At 46.7% G+C, this 23,246-nt stretch overlaps 1 protein-coding gene across 1 annotated transcript; it reads right to left on the bottom strand.

The window, feature by feature from the left end:
• Positions 1-838: 838 nt before the first annotated feature.
• LOC136539360 (uncharacterized) lies at positions 839-3,039 on the bottom strand. The gene has a single exon (XM_066531311.1). The coding sequence runs from the start codon at positions 2,670-2,672 to the stop codon at positions 1,113-1,115; it is 1,560 nt and encodes a 519-aa protein (XP_066387408.1). The 5' UTR covers positions 2,673-3,039; the 3' UTR covers positions 839-1,112.
• Positions 3,040-23,246: the final 20,207 nt, after the last annotated feature.

Raw genomic sequence — 23,246 nt, 5'->3', positions numbered from 1 at the left:
ATGGGTGTGGGCTGGTGTGGTGTGCAGCTACGGCCGTCGTGATGTCCGTGACGTCGCTAGTGCCACTACTCAAAGCAGGAGAGCGCCGACGCCAAGTGCTGCCAAGCTCTGGTGCCGTTGTCGTGTATTGCCCTTGCACTTTTGAATGACAGGAGCAACAAACCCTATAACCATATTAACCCTTGACCTTGTGCTTTTTTTTGGCACGAATCGTAACGTCGGGAATGTTCCTACGGCCAAGATAGGCCGGTGGCCACAGATACATGTGGAAAATCCACTCTCTAGTTTGGCGGGGTGGCTAGTTAGACACCAATTCACGCACTGCGTTTATTACACCGATTTGAGACGGTTATATTAAAGCATCTCTAGGAGTTTTTCAATATCTTCCTTTATCCCATAAAACTATCAAATTGAGGACAACTATGTTTTTTCTTGCTCCACCGGTTCTCCAATACCTCTCACTTTTCTTTTGTTGGTCACTAATATTTTTCACGGCTCCTCTCAAATAAAAGGAGAGATACAACTCCCCCAGTACCATAGGGACCACTCTAATTATCATTTATTAGCCATCTTTTCTCTTAGGTCACTCTCAATGTGGGTTTGAGGAGAGTTTCACATGCGTTAAATAAGCTCATGTGATAGTATTGATGAACAAATATAAAATAAAAGTTTTATGGGATGAAATAAGTTTCATGAAACTTGTCTGCAATGTTTCCAACACATACGAGTCTTGAGAACAGTGACATAAAATCCCAGTTGAGGCCTTAAACTCTTGTGAGACCCACCTTACATACGTATGGTATTGAAGGAGATATATATCATGGTACTGCTGCAATAGCTCTCCAAAAATTGATAAAAATAATATTAGAGAGAAATTATTGGGAACTGCTAGAGAGGTCTTGTAAACGACCAAGACACTGATCGCAGAAGCCGATCGATCTCTCTTAGCCGAAAAATGCAATTACAGCTTGCATGAAAATACACTCGCATTCATCACCTACATGAATGCTTACAAGTGGTTCTTGGCAACTATCATATGCAGCATCTCTGGCTTGTGGGCACCAACTACTTTACTTAAAAACTACAGTAAAACATAACAGCCGGCCGGCGGGCTACTTGCCGTGGTGCTTGACGCCGCGCGGCCCCGCGGACTTCTTTATGGACTCGATTCTCTGCCGCCTGATCTGTTCCCTGAACCTGGCGATGAACTCCTCTGCCTTCTTGTCCACCTCGTTCTCGTCCACCTCCGGCGTGGACTCCCTCGTCGAGTACCCGCCGCCGCCGACGTCGTGGTCATCATCATCGTCGCTGCTCTCGGTCTCATCCGAGGAGACTGCCACACCGCCCAGGATAGGGTCGCTCCCTGATTTCTCGTACTGGAACCTGGGAATGGATTGATAAGCTCTGTAGCCGTACGGCTCCTCTGATCCGTGCACGTCTAGCGCGTCACGACCATCACCGGCGTCGTCAGGCAGTTCTTGGCTTTGGTCTTGAAAAGCTGCTGGCTCCCTTGCCCTGAACGTTCTCACTGACTTGCCAACCGAAACTGACGAGGAGGAGCCGCCGTCAAAAGAGCTTCTTGGCTTCGCTGGCGAGGAGTTGCTGCTGTTGTACGTCGAGATGCTGACGCTGCTCGTCTTCGGCGAGTAGTGATCTTCTCCTCGGCCTCTCATGCTGTGGTCCTGCAGCTCCTCCTTAAAGCTTTTAGCTGCCGCCGACCGGCGCTCGGTCGCCGGGTGGTAACCGTGGACGAGGAACGGAGGAGGAGGCGGAGGCGGCGCCGGCGGTGAGGAGGAGATGGAAGATGACCTGTACGGCCTCCTCCGCTTGGCCTTGGCGTAGTACTCCTCCTCGCTGGCCTTGGTCAGCGTCTCCCTGGACAAGGACGACGTCGGGGACAGCCTCTTGGGGGACGGCGACGGGCTCGGCGACGCGGGTCGGCGCGCGTCGAGCCTCCCGGACCGCGACCGCCACGGGATCGGCGAAGGGAGCACGGTCTCGTCGCGGGCGCAGCCGGCCGCCGAGTCCCGAGAGCTCCGACGCGGCCGCGCGCGCGGCGTCTCGACATCCCCCGCGGTGGCGTCCTGTGCCGGCTGCGGCTTCAGCGTCCGGACGGGCAGCGACAGCGGCGGCTGCGCGTCCGCGGCCTGCCCGATCCGAACCCCGCCGCCTCCAGTGGATACGACGACGACGGGCTCCACGGGCCGGTGCAGCGCGCGCCACGAGCTTGCCCTGCCACCCCCGCCGCCGCCGCCGACACCGGGAGGGCTGTCCGGCACCAGCACGTCGCCGCCGTCGTCGTCGTCATCGAACGGCGCGACCGAGTCCCTGAACATCCGCCACGCGTACCTCGCGTCCGCCTTGGCAGGTTCCGGCCCCGCGGCAGCAGCGTCCTTCTCTCCTGCGGCTGCAGCGGCGGCGGCAGCCCCGGCGCCTCCATCATCGTCGGCGCTGTTCTTGCGGCTGAAGAGGCCGTACGAGACGGCGATGCCAACGAACAGCAGGTGCAGCAGCTCCCACGCCTTGGCGAGGAACGCCTGGCCGGCTCCCCCGGCCCCGACGTCGGGCGCCTGCGCGGGGAGCAGCGGCAGCAGCGCGACGCAGAGCGCGAGCACGGCCGCCCTGAACGGGAAGCTCTGCAGCACGGAGGCGGCCTGCTGCTGCGCTGCCATCGATCAATCTAGAAGGGAAAAGGGGAAGGCAGGAGAGGCGCCCAACGTGACGCGCCGCCTCTTTTAAGCTTTTCGCTTTGCCGCCGCGATCGCTGCTTTCCGCTCGTCGTAGTGGTGGGGGTGCGTGCAGCGGTCGATGCTCTGTTCCCTCAGCACCAAATAAAATTTGGGCTCTGCCTCGGTTTTATTTGCGGTGTATCAATTCCTCCCGGCCCGCTCTCTTTTGGTTCTCACCCCCACCCACGGATGCTGCTGTCACGGTGTCACCGTGTGGATCGCGGACTGGGTGATCCGTCGAGGTGGTCGTGGTATCTTTTGTGCTTGTTCCGTTCAGTTGGCGGTTTGAGACGGCGAGAGGCGACTAGTAGGGAGGAGAATTGCTTAGCGGGGAAGGGAGGAATTTGAAGCCGGAGGGAAAGGGGGCGTTGATGTAGATAATATAGACTCCGGTCGAGGTAGGATGGAGCTGCATTCATGCGATGCGATGCGATGCGATGCGATGCGTGGATGTCAAGCGTGATGGTGAACCTCATGTTGTCGTCTTGTGATGCCACGAGAATCTATCCCCACTTCCATTGAGACTTGTTTTACGCGAACGAATCACTGCTCTGAGACGGTAAACTGATAGATGGAATGACTCAGTGCTTAACCAAGACCAGCTCCATGCATGACCTGTTGATGATGAATCTCTGACGACGCACGCTTTTCACAGCCTGAGAGTAGATTTGGATAAATGATTGATCAAGTGGCAAAGTTCACGCAAGTCATTTCTACCATTGCAGTCGCAATTCAAAGCATGTGTTATTGTGTTAGTTTTGTGCTGCTCTCACGCCTTTCTTCGTCCACATACTATCTCTCTCTCGCCCGCCCTCCCACGGCTACTGCCCACCCGACTAGAGCGCATCTCTATCGTCATCACTTGCGACCCGTCACCTATAATAGTCACGCTCTTCTTCAACTCTTGTCCGAGTGACCTTGCCTCACAATGATGGTACTTGCCACCATCACCACTATAGTCGCTAGTTAAACTTTCTTCTTAGGCCTTCACGAGCGCTCGTATTGCCCCAACCTCCACGTCGACATTTTGTTTAGCGTAAAGTGTCTTTGATGTAAAGCAAGAGACTCTAAGAGACAAATGAGAGTGGAAACTCTTTTTCATTCATTGATACATAATTGTACATATATATACATGTGAAAGGACACTTTCGAAGGGGTGCCTTCTAAGAGAGCGGTTGATCACTAATAAAGTGATTCACAACACTCCCCTTGATCAATAGCGTCATCCATCACTTAGATCAATGTATTGGATAATTTCTCCAAAAACCCTATGGGAAAAATGAGGAGAAATATGTGTGGATATGCCATTAAAACTCCTTAAAAACCCAATGGGGAAAAAAAGGAGAAAATGATATGTCATATGTTGATTATTGTCTCATTGTAAACTAATATGAGAAACCTAGGAAGGAAAAATCTATAACCAAGTTTAGAGAACATTATAAATATTATCTGAGGATCATAATTGTAATTATATGTCTTTAATACCTTCTCAAAAACCCCTACGGGGAAAACAGAAGATATGACATGTATATGTCTAAGATACCTTCATATAAAAACCCCGGTGGGGAAAATAAGAGATATGACATATAAACTTGTATTGATATTGCCTCATTAAAAACCTTCTATGAGAAACCTGTGTGAAGAAAAACTCATAGAGGAAAAGAGTACAATATGATGTTTTGAACATGTTATATAGTTTCAAGAGGAGTCTGAACCTTGCAAGTCTCAAAGTCATCGCGTACCAATCTCAATATCACATTGTGAAATGTGGAAATTGGTAGGGACTTTGTGAATAAATCTCATGGAGTTATCACTTGATTTATTTTGCAAGGTGTTTATCACCTAACTTTTGTGAGAATAACACATTTATATAAGGCAATATAGTGATATTGCTCATATATAACCTGTTTACATCCAAGCAATACAAGTTGCATTATCTTTGAAGATAATGGCTAGTGATTCAGAATGAGGAGTGGAAGTAGCCATTAGAGTCAAGTTTGACGACTCCCATGAGAACTTTACCACTATAACATCAGTATTTGATCTGACTTTATGAGGATTAAATAGCCGGTATCTCTTTATCCAACTATGATCATATCTTAATTCATATAAAAATAAATTAAGATCCTTTGTGCCATATAGATATCTATGGATATCCTCTTTGACTCCCACCTTTCGGTGTTATAGAAGTTGCACTATGAAAGCATCTAGGCCCCTAGTTGGGTTTTGGTGATTAATGACGACATGAGATTACCATGACTAACGTGTGTTTTGTAGAGGCAATTTGAGTTAGGTTATGGTAATGGCAATTGATTGGGCAATCATGGTTGTCATGCCCCTATCGATGGAAATCATTTCGGTTTTCAAAGGATGGACGATAAGGTTAAGGATGAACTAGTTCTAAGTTTCGTTTGGTGTTGAAGAGACACTTAGAATAGTTTAGGATCTTGTTTTTCCTTTGGCCGTCCTATTAAGGGGGTATGGACTAGTAGCTTGACCTAGGTGAGTCTAGTGTGTTAGGTGTGGTGCACACTTGTCAAATCTAGCACTAGGTAGGTCAAGAGTAGCCCTAAGATCAATTGGAGTAAACTTCATTCACATAGGATTTCATGTTGGAAGTGAATGGAGGGTCAAATGATTGATCGGATGCTGGTCTGGTTGTGACTGGACGCTGGAGGGTGAGTCCGGTCAGTTCACTTGATCAACTAAAGTCGTCTAGTACTAACCGGACGCTAAGTGAAAGTGGACCGGACGCTGGGTGCCAGCGTTCGGTCAACTCCAGATAGGTTTCAGAGAGGGAATTTCTTGACCAAATGCAACAGGCCAGTGCTGACCGAACACTGAACAGTGAAGTGACTGGACTCTAAGTGCCAGCGTCCGATCAACATTAGTAAGGTTCCAAAGAGTGTTTTTCTTGACCGGACGCGTTCGGTCAGTGCTGACTGAACATAGGTCAGAGTTCGGTCAAAACTTAACGGCTCTTTCTGATATAGTGGCGGGGATAACTGACCGGAGCATCCGGTCACCCCGCAGAGTGCTAACTCAGCCTCCCAATAGTTTGTTTTGAATAATGAGGTATAAATACTTACTCCACTCATCCAAGGGAGGTCTCTTGCCCATTTGTTCAGCTGAGAAACACCTTGAGAGTGCAAGGGAGAGCAAGAGCCTAGTGAGGTGATTGAGATTTAAGAATCCAAGATTAAGGTCCTCATTAGTGCAAGGAGAGTAGCAAGTGTGCATCCACCCTTCATATTAGGCTTGTCATTGTCAAGTGAGAGTTTGTGCTTGTTACTCTTGGTGATCGCCATCACCTAGATGGCTCGGTGGTGATTGGGAGCTTGGTGATCATCCGGCGGAGCTTGTGGATGACCCAACTCAAATTGTGAGCGGTTGTGGGCGATTCACCGCGACGGAGTGTCAAAGAATCAGCCCGTAGAGAGCACTTGATCCTTATGTGGATCAAGGAGGAGCTATACCCTTGCACAGGTGCTCCAACGAGGACTAGTGGGGAGTGGTGACTCTCTGATACCTTGGCAAAACATCACCGTGTTCCTTTCCCTCTCTTTACTTTAAGCATTTACATTTGAGCAATTCATTTCATGTCTTTACATTCCTAGAATTGCCATGCTAGAGTAGGATTGGAGTTTAGGGTGCTAAACTTTTGTGCGGTAGAACAATAGAAACACATTCTAGGTACAAGGGGTGAAGTGGGCTAAGTGTAGGGCTTAATTATTGCAAAGAATTTAGAATTAGCCCAATTCATCCCCCTCTTGGGCATCTTGATCCTTTCAATTGGTATCAGAGACTCGTGCTCACTAAATTAGGCTTAACCGCCTAGAGAAAGATGTCCCACGGGGATGGACCTCCTCCTATCTTTGAGGGAGATGATTTTCCTTATTGGAAAATCCACATGGAGGCTTATTTAGAAGCTTTAGATGTTGGAATTCTTAGAACTGCCTTACAAGGCTTCCCAAAACCTAAGGATCCCACACACCTTCAAGGCGATGAAGTTGATTACGAAAAATGGAATGCAAAGGCTAGAAACATCATCTTTAGAGGCATTTGCAAAGATGTTTTTAACCGTGTGAGGAACCACAAGGATGCCCATGCACTATGGTCGAACATTTGTGCGCTCCATGAGGGAACTAAGAGTGAGCATGAGGAACGCTATCATCTTGTTATAAAAAAGCTTAATTTATTTGAGATGCTTCCTAAAGAAAGTGTTAATGAGATGTATTCACGCTTGAATGTTCTTGTAGAGGAAGTCAATGGGCTTGGACTCACACAAATGCAACCATCCTATGTTGTAAGAAAGATCTTGAGTGTCCTCCCTATTGATAAATATGGGCATATTGTGACCGTGCTTTATCAAGGTGATCTTTCCATCGCTACACCAACTTAAATATTGGGAAAGATCAATGCACATGAGATGTATATGCACATCACACCACAAGATGGCTTTTCTTCCACCAAGAAGAAAGACTTGGCATTCAAGGCTAGCCAAGAAAAGAAGGGCAAAGCAAGAGTTGATTATGAGAGCTCAAGTGATGATGAAATTGATGATGCAAGTCTTGCTCTCATGGTGAGAAAAACCGCCAAGATGCTTAAGAAGCTCAACAAGAACGGTGTCAAGTTTGATGGCAAGAAGCTCAACAAAAACATGACATAAACCTTATTGGGTGATTCAACTTGAAGGTAGTCACTATGTTCATAAAAACATGGTGTAGACCTCAAATTATGAGACCATTGCTTTGAAAGTAAACACCCAAATGGTGTAAACTTTATGCAATTCATATTTAGATTGGATAAGCACATGCAGATAGTCACCATATGATGGACATAGTGTAGATCCTGCAGTAGTACTGGGATACTAGCTTGTGTATGGCCAATCTAAAATATAAATTATGGTAATCACCTATAGGTGTAGACCATTTTGTAGTTCATATTTAAAATTGGGTACGCATATTGAGGATGAAATCTCATGGTAGTACTATGGTACACCTTGTGTATAACCAATCTTGAAAAACGAACAAAAGTTGGTATCGTGAAGGTGAAGGTCATTTGTTCTAAAACTTGATATTGGGTACGCACATTGAGGATAATCACTATGTATAACATAGTGTAGATCCCGTAGCAGTACTATAGTACTACCTTGTGTATGGCCAATAAAGTTTCTGAACATTATACATAAATGATGAGGTAATCACATAAAATATTTGCATGAAAATGAATTAAGCACTTGGAGCTTAGGATATAAGTTAATGGGCTTAATTAAAAGTGCAAAATAAATTGCATAGAAAAATAAAGTGGAATATATTGTTATTGATAATGTCATATGACAACACTTTGAACAATATATTCAACACATTGGTCAATGTAACTATGGTGGTATGTGTTATTGGGAATGCCATTGGACAAACTCTTTGAACACTGCCAATTCTAGTCTGGAATAATTTTTAATCTAGAACAGTAATTTTATTTGCTTGTAAATTTAAAATTTACATTGAACCGAGGGCTCATGTCACACCCCAAAAATTCCATTTTGGGTTGTGAATAGTTTTCACTGAATAAAATTAATGCTTTTATCATTTTTTTAAAGTTTCCAAGATTTAATTAGGGTTTTTGCAATTTATAATGTGAAAAATGTTGATTTTTAAATAACTTTTATAGTATAATACGAAGGGTGTTGCATTCATGTCTGTTGCATTCGGTGTTTATGAGTGCAAATGGTTTTGAAATACGATAGAGCAACGTTTCTCGTTCTCCGGGAAATTTTCTAACTTTTTCTAAAATTAAATTCCTTTTTCCTTGAGCTTAATATTTTTTCTTGATCTTTGCAACAATCTTTTTGTGAGGTCAAACAACTTTAGTTGAATTCCTCATCCTTCAATCGATCTCCAGGATTTTTTCGGGGATTTTTCTGAGCTCTAGGCTATTTTTCTTGGCTTTTAAAGCAATTCTGGATTTTCTGGAATTATTTTAATTCACGAAATTAAAATAATCCCAAAAACCCTAATTTTTCCACCAACCTAAACCCTGCATATAAATACATGCCACTATTCTCCTTCTCGTGCTGATCGCAAAAGTACGATCGGTTTCGCGAGTCGCCAATTCGTTTGCCCTACATCTATCGTCGAAGTTGCAACGGCGAACTTTTCCGGCGAAGGTTCGGCGAGGTTTTTTGGCCAACTCTAGTGTCCCCTATCAATTCTGAGACCATCACGAGGTTCGTATCGATCTCCTCTACACCGTCTCTCATTTCGTTTCGCGAATCCGTCGCCATATGACCCGTTCCCCATCCTTTCTTTTCCATCTCCGGCGAGCATCACCATTGTCGGCCATCCCTTGCCCTCGCAGTTGGCCAGCCCCAGGCCATGGGCTAGAACTACCGCGCCGCTGCCTGGCCCCGCCGGCCATCCCTTGCCCTCGCTGGTCGAGCCTCTGGCCGAGGCTGCCCCCTCTCCTCCCTATGCCCCTGCGCGAGCCCCTGTGCAGCTTTGCTGCTTGCTGTGCCACAGCCCTAGCCCGGCTCTGCCCTCGTGCGGCTCTCCCTGGCCGGTCGCCAGCCCCCGCCGCCAGCTTCCCCATGGCTGGCCCTGTTTCCCTCCACAGGCAAGGCCCCTTTGCTTCTGGCCCCAACACAGCAGCGCGAGCAACAACCTCCTCTCTGACCGATCCCATCCAGAGGAAGAAGAAGAAGGGTTGTTTCACAAATAAAATATTTTCAAAAATTGTAGATAGGTCCTGGTTCATTTAAATTCCATCCTTTTCATCTATTATTCACTCATATCTAATCCAAATTAAATTCTTTCAGTTCCATCTTTCCAATATATATTTCTATCATTGTTTAATCCCGCCAGTACTAATTATTTCATTTATTTCTGCGCATTTCAAGTGAAATACCTGAATTGCCCCTTCTCTCGATAAATCTTCCGGAGTCCATATCTTTTCTGTTCAATCTCTGTTTTCAGCAGTTTTTGTGCTCATGCGATCGTACAAACAAGACCTACATGTGAGTAACCTTTTCATAAGTTGTATATCATGTTTGGTGTATTGCTCTTATTTATTTGTATATGTTTGCTTGTATGACTATGCGCCCGAAGTTTGCCATGATAGAAGAGAAGTCGTAGGTGGATCCCGAAGACCCAGAGTTCGAGTTATTATGCATTTCTAAGCCTAAGGCAAGTGTGCTTGACCATACTTGCTCCTACTTTTGTTTTGATTTGAGTTAGTTTAGTTAGACCATTAGTTGCATGCTGAGTCATAATTTGAATCCTATGTTAGGGTTTACTAGAACTTGATGTTATCATCATTGTAACCTGGGTTGGTTGGGTAGCTATCTTGCTTAGCTTGCAGTCTTGGGTTGGAAAGGTTATCTTTTAATATTGATTAATGATTTATGCAACTTGGGTTGGTAATGTTTAGAGCAACAAGGTGAATAGGAATCCGGCAGGATGGTTGATTTTGGTGGAGGTGTTTGCCAGATTTTGGGCAAATGTTTTTGGTGGATTGTTGGAATTGATGGAATGGATTATGCTCATTCCTGCTTGGATTCTAAGGACCGGTTCATGGATAAGTAACCCGGCTTAATAGCGCAACCTCGAGGGCTATATGGCTATGGCCCTAGCCAAAATATTAGTTTCCTCCAAGTTATGCAATATCGGGTCGGTTTGTGTGGCACAAGAGGGGGCTTCTACAGTGGTGTTGGTACCCACTGTTAGTAGTTAGAAACCTTAGTGAAGGTGTAAAACAGACTTCAAGGGACTTTGTAAAGGCCTTATAGTGTGACCCCGCTGAGCACCTTGGCAGTGTGAAGCGTGATGGGGAAACATGACTCGTGGTGAAAGTGTGCAACCTCTGCAGACTGTAAAACTGATATATCAGCCGTGCTCACGGTTAAGAGCGGCCTAGACTTCTTCTTGATTAGATGGTTCTGGTTCAGTTAGGAGGCTTGGATGGAATCCAAGTGTTGGTTTGCTTGGATGGGATCCAGGTGTGGTGCTTGGATGGGATTCGAGTGTTGGTTATAGTGGTTCTCCGAGGTGAAGGAAGATCTCACCTAGTTAAATAGGTGCTTAAGGTTTAAGGTAACAGGTGTGTTTCTTAAGGGCTTGTGTTAAACCATGTTAGCCTTTCCTTCTATTGGCCCACATGTCATACTTTCCTACACTTGCGGAGTACATTTTGATGTGCTCACCCTTCTCTTTGTCCCCTTTGCTACCCCACCCAGCTATTCGGACTAGAAGATGGAGTTTCTAGAAGATGGCGTTTCCTGAAGACGGTGTCGATGCTAGGCTGGTGTACCCCTGGTTCGCTGCCTGAAGGGATGGAGACCCTGCTCTGCTGGAACTCTAATGTAATTTTATGTTTAGACCCTCTGGTCATTTTTTTATATATGTAATCGCTTTTGTAATAAACATGGCAATGTATCATTTTGTCGTCGCATGTATGAATAAATAGATCCTGGCATACATGTGATGTGCATTCGGTTTTGTTTTATGAAACTGGGTGTGACAAGGTGGTATCAGAGCTATGTTGACCGTAGGACATCAGCCTAGCTAGCAATGGTCATGTTTTGAAGTTATTTTAGTAAAAACAAACTCTACTCTCTTGTTGTCTTTCTCCTTGACGCTTTGTTTCCAAGTAAAACTCTTTAACGTAACCCCTCGTGTCTCCAAGACTGATGGAATGGAGCTGGAGATTCTACATCGAGAATTGAACATGTTATGAGGATGAAGATTCTACGTCAACATGAAGAATTGTCACACTAATGAAGACCGAAGATTCCAAGATCATTTTACCCCTACCCTTTATAGGAAGGTTTTCACCCTGAGCGCTTTTTGCGATAGCAACGATGCTTAGTTGTGTGCTAGTGTGTTTTCGCCTAAGGACCTTATCATGTTAGTGTGACCTTGTGCGTTTGAATGTTTTGTCATTATGAACTTGAGTGATTTGGTTCTTTGTAATGACTGTAGCTTCAGCGAATCTCAGGGCGAGATTCCTGTTAAGGGGGGTAGTCTGTCACACCCCAAAAATTTCATTTTGGGTTGTGAATATGTTTCACTGAATAAAATTAATGCTTTTATCATGTTTTAAAGTTTCCAAGATTTAATTACGGTTTTTTGCAATTTATAATGTGAAAAATGTTGATTTTTAAATAACTTTTATAATATAATATGAAGGGTGTTGCATTCATGCCGGTTGCATTCAGTGTTTATGAGTGCAAATGGTTTTGAAATACGATAGAACAACATTTCTCGTTCTCTGGGAAAATTTCCAACCTTTTCTGGAATTAAATTCCTTTTTCCTTGACCTTAATATATTTTTCTTGATCTTTGCAACAATCTTTTTGTGAGCTCAAACAACTTTAGTTGAGTTCCCCATCCTTCAATCTATCTCTAGGATTGTTTTGGGGATTTTTCTGAGCTCTGGGCTATTTTTCTTGGCTTTTAAAGCAATTCTGGATTTTCTAGAATAATTTTAATTTGTGAAATTAAAATAATCCCAAAAAACCTAATTTTTCCACTGACCTAAACCCTGCATATAAATACATGTCGCCGTTCTCCGTATCGTGTTGATTGCAAAACTACGATCGGTTTCGCGAGCCGCCAATCCATTTGCCCTACATCTATTGCCGAAGTTGCGACGCCGAAGGTTCGGCGAGGTTTTTCGGTCCACTCCGGTGTCCCCTGCGAATTTTGAGACCATCACGAGGTTCGTATAGATCTCTTCTACACCATCTCTCATTTCGTTTCGTGAATCTATCGCCGTATGACCCATTCCCCATCCTTTCTTTTCCTTCTCCGGCGAGAATCACCATTGTCGGCCATCCCGTGCCCTCATGGCCAGCCCCAGGCCGTGGGCTAGCGCTACCCCGCCGCTGCCTGGCCCCATCGGCCATCCCTTGCCCCTGCTGGCTAAGCCTCTGGCAGAGGCCACCCCCTCTCCTCCCTATGCCCCTGCGCGAGCCCCTGTGCAGCTTTGCTGCTTGCTGTGTCACGGCCCCAGCCCGGCTCTACCCTCGCGCGACTCTCCATGGCCGGTCGCCAGCCCCCGCCGCCAGCTTCCCCTTGGCCGGCCCAGTTTCCCTCCACGGCCAACGCCCCTTCTCTTCTGCCACCAGCACTGTAGCGCGAGCAACAACCTCCTCTCTGACCGATCCCATCCAGAGGAAGAAGAACAGCTGTTTCGCAAATAAAATATTTTCAGAAATTGCAGATAGGTCCCCAGTTCATTTAAATTCCGTCCTTTTCATCTATTATTCGCTCATATCTAATCTGAATTCAATTCTTTCAGTTCCATCTTTCCAATATATATTTCTATCATTGTTTAATCCTGCAAGTACTAATTATTTCATTTATTTCTACGTGTTTCAAGTGAAATACCTGAATTGCCCCTCCTCTCGATAAATATTTTTGCAGTCCATATCTTTTCCGTCCGATCTTCGTTTTCAGCGGTTTTGCGCTCACGCGATCATAGAAACAAGTCCTACACGTGAGTAACCTTTTCATAAGTTGTATATCATGTTTGGTGTACTGCTTTTATTTATTTGTATATGTTTGCTTGTATGTCTATACGCCCAAAGTTTGCCATGATAGAAGAGAAGTCATCGGTGGATCCCGAAGACCCAGAGTTCGAGTTATTGTGCATTTCTAAGCCTAAGGCAAGTGTGCTTGACCATACTTGCTCCTACTTTTGTTTTGATTTGAGTTAGTTTAGTTAGACCATTAGTTGCATGCTGAGTCATAATTGGAATCCAATGTTTGGGTTTTCTAGAACTTGATGTTATCATCCTTGTAACCTAGGTTGGTTGGGAAGCTATCTTGCTTAGCTTGCAGTCTTGGGTTGGAAAGGTTATCTTTTAATATTGATTAATGATTTATGCAACTTGGGTTGGTAATGTTCAGAGCAACATGGTGAATAGGAATCCAGTAGGATGGTTGATTTTGGTGGAGGTGTGTGCCAGATTTTGGGTAAATGTTTTCTAGTGGATTGTTGGAATTGGTGGAATGGATTGTGCTCGTTCCTGCTTGGATTCTATGGACCGGTTCATGGACAAGTAACTCGGCTTAACAGCGCAACCTCGAGGGCTATATGGCTCTGGCCCTAGCCAAGTAATTAGTTTCCTCCAAGTTATGCTACATCAGGTCAGTTTGTGTGGCACAAGAGGGGGCTTCTGCAGTGGTGTTGGTACCCACTGTTAGCGGTTAGAAACCTTGGTGAAGGTGTAAAATAGACTTGGAGGGACTTTATAAAGGCCATGTAGTGTGTCCCCGCTGAGCACCATGGTAGTGTGAAGCGTGATGGGGAAACATGACTCATGGTGAAAGTGTGCAACCTCTGCAAAGTGTAAAACTGATATATCAGTCGTTCTCATGGTTTAGAGCGGCCTAGACTTCTTCTTGATTAGATGGATCTGGTTCAGTTGGGAGGCTTGGGTGGAATCCAAGTGTTGGTTTGCTTGGATGGGATCCAGGTGTGGTGCTTGGATGGGATTTGAGTGTTGGTTATAGTGGTTCTCCGAGGTGAAGAAAGATCTCACCTAGTTAAATAGGTGCTTAAGGTTTAAGGTAATAGGTGTGTTGCTTAAGGGCTTGTGTTAAATCCTGTTAGCCTTTCATTCTGTTGGCCCACATGTCATACTTTCCTACACTTGCGGAGTACATTTTGATGTGCTCACCCTTCTCTTTGTCCCCTTTGCTACCCCACCTAGCTATTCGGACTAGAAGATGGAGTTTCTAGAAGATGGCATTTCCTAAAGATGGTGTCGATGCTAGGCTGGTGTACCCTCGGTCAGCTGCCTGAAGGGATGGAGACCATGCTCTGCTGGAACTCTGGTGTAATTTTGTGTTTAGACCCTCTGGTCATTTTTTAAATATGTAATCGCTTTTGTAATAAATATTGCAATGTATCATTTTGTCATCGCATGTATGAATAAACATATCATGGCATACATGTGATGTGCATTTGGTTTTGTTTTATGAAACTGGGTGTGACAAGGTGGTATCAGAGCTATGTTGACCATAGGACGTCAGCCTAGGTAGCAATGGCCATGTTTTGAAGTTATTTTAGTAAAAACAAAGTCTACTCTCTTGTTGTCTTTCTCCTTGATGCTTTGTTTCAAAGTAAAACTCTTTAACATAACCCCTCGTGTCTCCAAGACCGATGGAATGGAGCTGGAGATTCAACATCGAGAATTGAACATGTTATGAGGATGAAGATTCTACGTCAACATGAAGAATTGTCACACTAAAGAAGACCGAAGATTTCAAGATCGTTTTACCCCTACCCTTTATAGGAAGGTTTTCACCCTGAGCGCTTTTTGCGATAGCAACGACGCTTAGTTGTGTGCTAGTGTGTTTTCGCCTAAGGACCTTATCATGTTAGTGTGACCATGTGCGGTTGAATGTTTTGTCATTATGAACTTGAGTGATTTGGTTCTTTGTAATGACTGTAGCTTCAGCGAATCTCGGGGCGAGATTCCTGTTAAGGGGGGTAGTCTATCACACCCCAAAAATTCCATTTTGGGTTGTGAATAGGTTTCACTGAATAAAATTAATGCTTTTATCATGTTTTAAAGTTTCCAAGATTTAATTAGGGTTTTTGCAATTTATAATGTGAAAAATGTTGATTTTTAAATAACTTTTATAATATAATATGAAGGGTGTTGCATTCATGCCGGTTGCATTCAGTGTTTATGAGTGCAAATGGTTTTGAAATACGATAGAACAACATTTCTCGTTCTCTGGGAAAATTTCCAACCTTTTCTAGAATTAAATTCCTTTTTCCTTGACCTTAATATATTTTTCTTGATCTTTGCAACAATCTTTTCGTGAGCTCAAACAACTTTAGTTGAGTTCCCCATCCTTCAATCTATCTCTAGGATTTTTTTGGGGATTTTTCTGAGCTCTAGGCTATTTTTCTTGGCTTTTAAAGCAATTCTGGATTTTCTAGAATAATTTTAATTTGTGAAATTAAAATAATCCCAAAAAACCTAATTTTTCCACTGACCTAAACCCTGCATATAAATACATGTCGCCGTTCTCCGTATCGTGTTGATTGCAAAACTACGATCGGTTTCGCGAGCCGCCAATCCGTTTGCCCTACATCTATCGCCGAAGTTGCGACGCTGAAGGTTTGGTGAGGTTTTTCGGCCCACTCCGGTGTCCCCTGCGAATTCTGAGACCATCACGAGGTTCATATCGATCTCCTCTACACCATCTCTCATTTCGTTTTGTGAATCCATCGCCGTATGACCCATTCCCCATCCTTTCTTTTCCTTCTCCGGCGAGCATCACCATTGTCGGCCATCCCTTGCCCTCGTGTATAGCCCCAGGCCATAGGCTAGCGCTACCCCACCGCTGCCTGGCCCTGTCGGCCATCCCTTACCCCCGCTGGCTGAGCCTCTTGAAACATTCTCAATTTTCCCGCGAAGGGAAAATCCACAGAATGAATTATAATATGATGAAACCAATAGTTGATTCCATCATATTATCATATATCAGTCGATATGACAGTCATACATCGTAAGATTACAAGAATACAAGATATTACATCACTGGGGAACACACCTATTACAGAGTTAATCTAGTGGAAGACTATCGAGTGAAGGCTCCTCCTTCACGGGTCATCATCAGAGTTGGCGTAGTGCAGCATAGATTCCATCTCCGAACCAAACTTGAGCGTAGGCATGAGACCTCCTAATCCTTCTAAAGTCAGCATCTCTGAGAAGCAGGAAAATCTGCACACCGCCAGATGTGTGTAGGCCATGGTCAGCACCGATGAGCTTTAGTGGAAAAGATAAAACAAGAGGATCTGGTGATCCTAACATTTGGCTGTGGTTTGCCTCCTTAGCGCATGAGAAGTAAGTAACAATAGTAATGTAAAAATAATATCCAGTTTTTAACACATTTCCAACCACACACATCCACATCCATCCATATCCATCCACCATCCCATCCCAACCATAACCACACCACCACACCATATCTCATCTCACACACTCAGGTCGACAGGCCAACTCCCTCTCGGCCTTGTCTCAATGGCCCACAGCCCCCAAGGCTCATGACCGGAAAATACCCCAAACCTAGAGGGAGGAAAGAAGGACTCATCTCCTATCTAGTTTAAGCGAAACCTAGGAAAGGTCCATAGCCAACAAGTCGGCATATGTATCGATCGATCAACCAAACACTCTGCAGAGGTTTTACATACCCACAAGATAGCCATCCTCAATGGTGCCCCGTCTAGGCAGATTCTGGCCGCTTGCTAGCCTAAAACGATGCCACCATACCTCTCAGCCCTGGAACATCCCAAGTCTAGTCTGGGATGGCTGATACTGTGAGTCGTAGACAGAGCCAGGGCCCCCTGGATGTCAAGAGCCATGTCCACAAGGCCTCCTAAAGTCTCGGAAGGGTGTGGGGGCAACCGCGCACCCCGTACCTCCTTGCACACGTCTAGCAGTAGTGGCATTGTTCTACCAAGTGTCCAACCATCCTACACCATATAGGGCGAGTGGGAAGTAAAGGATTCCCGGTGAGTCTGAGTACTAGTAAGTCCTTAGGGATTGACCAAGCCAGAATGTCTTCATCAGGGTTTCCATTTTATGTGCCACCACAACACCTCTACCCCGGGCTCCACCTCTCTAAGGTTCACACCCAAGGGCACCTCCAATTACCATTTTACCCGCCACAGGTATTCCCTATCCAAGTGCCCAGGTAGCACCACATAGCAAGACTTGCCCTAGGCTCGTCGTTATTCCAGCTCGGTCGACACAACCCTCACTCTCCACGCACCCAAGACACACGCAGCACACTCACACACCACCAAGTCTAGCACCCATAGCCAAACCATTCCCAGGGTTCACCACCAGCATCACATCCCAGATATAATGCGAAGTGGAGTTAATAATAAGTATAGTGGTGTAATATGCAAGCAAGCAGGCAATAAGCATATATAAGCGAGCGAATGCGCAAAGCAGGGTGATGTAGTAGAGTGGGTTGCATCAGGGTAATAATGGCTCAGGTAGTAGCATGCATCAAAGTACTAGCAAAGGAATAATTATAAGCGCTAGCAGTTCTAGATATTATGCAATGTCTAATAGGATTCTCTAAAAGAGGGTGCTGCCATGACACCTGCGATGTAGAGGTAGTAGTGGTACATTTCTCCATCTGTTGGTGCTCATTCAGCGAGGTCGTCTCCTCCTGAGTCGACTCCAGTCCACAGTCCTTGTCATCGTTTCCATTCTCTTGATCCGATTACTAGCTACTCCGCAAAGTGACACGCAAAGCTAGAGAACACACAACACTAGAAAAGACGACAAGACATAGGAAGATCCAATAACACCAATGGCACACTAAAGGATTCACAGCTTAGCCCTCTCGGCGGTTGTCCGATTTCCTTGGGCCAATAAACACAAGTGATGGTTTGCTTATGCACAAGCTTATGCCATGGCCAAGCCAGTATGGCTTTATGATAAACGGTTTAAGCCAGAGCTCATTCATAGCAACCATCACGGCTCACGTCCCTCGATCCGGGCGTCATGGAGAGGACGGGAATCAAGGGACGGGCCCAATGAAGGAAGGATGACGGGGTTCGGCTCTTATAGTCTTATCCCATAAGTCAAAATTGGTCACGAGTAGCATACAAGAATGATTAACACTATTGTGACTTGGCTCCAACGTACTTTGGCTCGCCCGCTATGGTAGAATGTGGTAGCGCAAAGAGGTTGGACATCAACGGTTTTCTCGATCCTCACGACATAATAACGTCGAGAGCCGAGAAGAGAGTTGCTCAGCAAAACAAAAGAAATGGGGGTTAGCTAGGCACATCCATGTCATGTTCTCAGACACCTCTTTGGGAAAGATGGTTTTTAGATGGCCGATCGGGTCAACACGCAAGGGTCTGAGGTACGACATAGACTATAGCTTCGCTAACCCAAAAGGAATAGTCCGGTCTTTGATCCAATCGTCATGGACAAGACGGAATCGAATAGAGCGGGCTAACGGTGCAACAAGAGCAAGAACAACAAGGGACAAGGTCTACTTCTTCCAACACTCGTGCCACGACGAAAGACGGGGCATTGGATGGAAGCGTCAAACACCAAGTGCGCAAACCACTCGTAGGGTACCTGACTTAGGTGCACTGGCACTAAGACATCTCTCTTATTTATAGCGGTGCGGTTGTCACCATGAGAATCAAAGAAATGCGATGGTCATACAAGGTACAAGCATACGGGGGTTTGTACACGAAGAGGCAAGTAAAAGTAAAAGAGTGGCGTAGCTCCATGGTCATGGCGAGGCAAACTCGCGGCCACTAGCTATACCAACGGGTTGGCACCCATTGTTCCACGATTGTTATCTCTAGGTCATCTCCCACAGGACTTTGTCATGGAGGGCTCTAGGCATGCGGGTGATATCCGCATCGATGTTAGTATCGGCATCGAATCCATCACGACCATATTCTAGGGCCGAAGGCAGGAGCTAACACTCGTGGTACTATGAAGCCAACTAAAAAGCGACGGGTCAAGTTACACTCGGCATCATGGTCATGGTGAGACGGATCCCGCGATCGTAACGTCCAAATGTGGTATGATCCCTCAGCCGGCTCGAAGGCTCGGCACACAGGCAACAACACAACGATAAAAACCAAACACGACCGAAGATGCAACAACTCGACACGACTACGGAGTAGCACATTCCATAGCGAGGGGGAAATGGGTAGACCTGCACAAGGGCACGATGTAGACAGATATAGATAGATCAAGATCACGTATTGTAAGTGTACAAACGAGTATAAGAATGAGCAAGAAGGGGCTTTCGTCGATGGGGAATGGCATTCGACTAGAATTCGACTTCATGGAAAAGATGTGGAGGCCCAAGGGTTGTTGTAACTTGTCTCGGAGGGTTGTGGCTTTTTCCGGCCAACTGAGGCTAGCTACGGCCCGCTGTGGCTAGCTGCGGCTTGCTACAGGTGGCTATGGTTGGCCAAGGGCTGACTATGGTTGGCCAGGCATGGTAGCGACTGTCTAAGATGTGCCTGCTGTTGTCAAACACCACAAGGGTTAGTGAAGAAAGTGTCCGGCAAGACGGTGGGGTCTTCCTGCTGGTCTGGGAGAGGCAGGTCGGAGTGGTCACCGAGGTGGTCGGAGTGATCATGGAGGTGGTCGGAGTGGTCGCCAAGGTGGTCGAAAAAGTTACCGAGGTGGTCGAAAGATTACCGAGGTGGTCGGAGAGATCACCAACATGGTCGGTGAGATCGCCGAAGTGGTCAGAAAGGTTGCCAACGTGGTCGGAAAGGTTGCCAAGGTGGTCGGAGAGGATGCCAACATGGTTGGTGAGATCGCCAAAGTGGTCAGAAAGGTTGCCAACATGGTCGGAAAGGTTGCCGAGGTGGTCAGAGAGGTCATCAACGTGGTCGGTGAGATTGGGGTCCGACAAGGTAGATGTGCATATACGGGAAGATAATAGACGGGGCTTTCCATCATCATGGTAAGGCATCGACTAAAGTTCGATAACTCAAAGACCCAGAGGTAACGGCTCATAGTAGATGGGGTCTTGGTGGTTTTGGCAACAGTGGTCTTGGCAATGGTGGTCTTGGCAACGGTGGTCTCGGTCAACGGTTGTAATCCAAAGTTAGTCTGTGAGCTGCGTGAACGTGAGTGAGCGCAAGCATTGTGATGGCTTACCATTTGGAGGGGTCAGAACTACTCAAGGATGGGTCCATGTCGTACGGCTTGATTTTAGAAAAATTATGGAACTAGTTTCATAATTTTAGGAGCTAAGATGAATTTTTGGCGAATTTCCAAATGTGGCCAAGGATTTCTGAAAATTAGAAGAAGGATGGAAAGGGGCAGGCTTCAGTTGGGCTGCTTCTCCCTGCTGGTGGCCCACGGTAGGGGCTCATGTGCAGGCCACAAGCTAGAGTGGGCTGGGTTGGCTTGCTAGCTGGCCCACCCGCGGGGAGAAAAAGGAGTTGAGGGGCTGGCACTTGGGCTCCTGGTGCTGCTGATGGCCCAAGAAGAGAGGAGGCCCAAGACTTGAAGAAGAGGAGGCCGTCGGCTTTAGCCTACCGATGCTCGGTGGCTTGGGGTAGCGCCGGCGCGCTGTGTGCCTATGCGTCGTGCACGCCGGGTAGCGGTAGGATGGGGACAAGGCAAGGACATGGTCACGTGGCTGCTACTCCATTGGTATGGTGCCGCGCGAAGATGCGCTCACCGCGGCGGTGGTCGTCGGCGGCGAGTTCGGCCAACAGGGTGTTACTGGCGCTATCCGATGGCATAGACTAGGGAAAAGGGGCTCATCTCGTCTTGGCGAAATGGGGTAGGCTTCACCAGCGAGGCAGCGTGGCCATATCCCAACTAGGGCGGTCCAAGGGGCAAGGCTTGGCCTTGAGCTCTCCCGAGTTGGGAGAACGTAGTGGCGACTAGGGCTAGCGTGGTGATCAGGGAAAGGCAGAGGGAAGCGGGGAGCTCACCGTGGGTTCGTGATGGCAGGTTGGTGACGTAGGGCGTCGATGGCGGTGTGGCCATGTAGGGCGAGCGGGTTCGTAGGTGTAGCCGATTGTGGCGGTGATGTCTCCTTCGGCGAGTGTGGCCGGTGGCATGCTCTGTCTTCTCTGCTGCTCTTCCTTCTTCCTTGCCTCCCTCCTTCTCCCTTCCTTCGTCTCGGGGCAAATGGTGGAAGGCCGCAGGGTGGCGGCATGTGGTTTGGGAACCCCAGGGTGCTCTGGTGTGGGATTTATAGGCGGTGGCGCCATGGGAAGGGGCGCGGATGGCTGGTGATACCGCCCAAGGCGATCCGGCGGTCGAGGTGCTCCTGTTCGTGATCGCATGGGGTCCAGTTGATAGCGAGGGGCTCCAATTCATGGGTGCGGGAAAGATTTCATTGGGTGCAAGGCCACGGCATCATCATGCCTCTACCGTGGTGGTTGTGAGCTCTGACAGGGTCACACGAATCGCGTGATCTGTGGGACCCGCGGTGGCGACGTGGAGGGCGCGGAGCCAAGCGAGGGGCGCGAAGGCAGGAACGGGGTGCCATAGAGGTTGCATGAAGAATCTACGGATGCGAGGGCGAGTACGTGTGCTCTATCTCTCGTGAGGCAGAGGATAGGGGAGGTGGAGATCATGACAGGCGGGCCCGCATGGTCAGTGGCTGTGACGGTGTTTGTCATTTCCTAAGGGCGGCTTGCCCGATGTGGTTACGGGCCACGGTTGCTGGCTCACATAGCAGGCCACGTTCATGGGCCGTGGCGTTGTGGCCGGCCTAGCACGGTGGGGGATGGGGAGCAGGCGTGTCCATGGGCCGCAATGGGCTGATTCGGCTGGTTCGGGTCAGATGAGAAAGGAAAGGAAGGGTGAGGTAATAGGCCAGGCTGGGCTGGTTCGGTTACTTGGGCCAGATGCCCCTTCTTTTCTATTACTTGCTCCATTATATTTACTTCCGAGAGCTCTAGGTTGGTGTACATGCGTCGCCTATCACGTGATCCCCCAAGTGGGGTCCACTAGGGTCTACTACGGGTCTCGGAATCCAATGCCAAGGGTCGGCAATTCACGGGCATTGACTTACAAGGAAGGTCAATTGGCTTTATGAGTTAGGTTAAGGAATTCGAATGAGGTTCGAAAGTAAGAAGGTGAATTGAGAGAGGAAAAGGGATTCATAAGATATTCTAGAAGGGATCAACAGGATTTGCTACGGACTTGTGCACTCCAACACAAAACACTAAACCAACAAAAGAACTCTGGCAACTCCTACAAGTAATTCTATATGTATGCAACAATTTATTTATAAATTGTTCTTTGTTTGACCTAGCATCTATATGCTTCACATATTTCAGGAAAAAATTTAAATAGTTTGCATTTTTGGTTTTCCGGAGAATTCCGGGTTGTTGCACCTCTGGCCGAGGCCACCCCCTCTCCTCCCTATGCCCCTGCGTGAGCCCCTGTGCAGCTTTGCTGCTTGCTGTGTTGCAGCCCCAGCCTGGCTCTACCCTTGCGTGACTCTCCATGGCCGGTCGCCAGCCCCCACTGCCAGCTTCCCCTTGGCCAGCCCAGTTTCCCTCCACGACCAACGCCCCTTCTCTTCTAGCCCCAGCACTATAGCGCGAGCAACAACCTCCTCTCTGACCGATCCCATCTAGAGGAAGAAGAACGGCTGTTTCGCAAATAAAATATTTTAGAAATTTTAGATAGGTCCCTAGTTCATTTAAATTCCATCCTTTTCATCTATTATTCGCTCATATCTAGTCCGAATTCAATTCTTTCAGTTCCAACTTTCCAATATATATTTCTATCATTGTTTAATCCCGCTAGTACTAATTATTTCATTTATTTCTACGTGTTTCAAGTGAAATACCTGAATTGCCCCTCCTCCCGATAAATATTTTTGCAGTCCATATGTTTTTCGTCTGATCTCCGTTTTCAGCGGTTTTGTGCTCACGCGATCGTAGAAACAAGACCTACACATGAGTAACATTTTCATAAGTTGTATATCATGTTTGGTGTACTGCTTTTATTTATTTGTA

The sequence above is a fragment of the Miscanthus floridulus genome, chromosome 2, assembly GCF_019320115.1.
Source record: "Miscanthus floridulus cultivar M001 chromosome 2, ASM1932011v1, whole genome shotgun sequence".
Taxonomy (NCBI): Eukaryota; Viridiplantae; Streptophyta; class Magnoliopsida; order Poales; family Poaceae; genus Miscanthus; species Miscanthus floridulus.
Note: the sequence above shows the minus strand (reverse complement) of the source record. Positions and strands in the feature narration are given on the sequence as shown.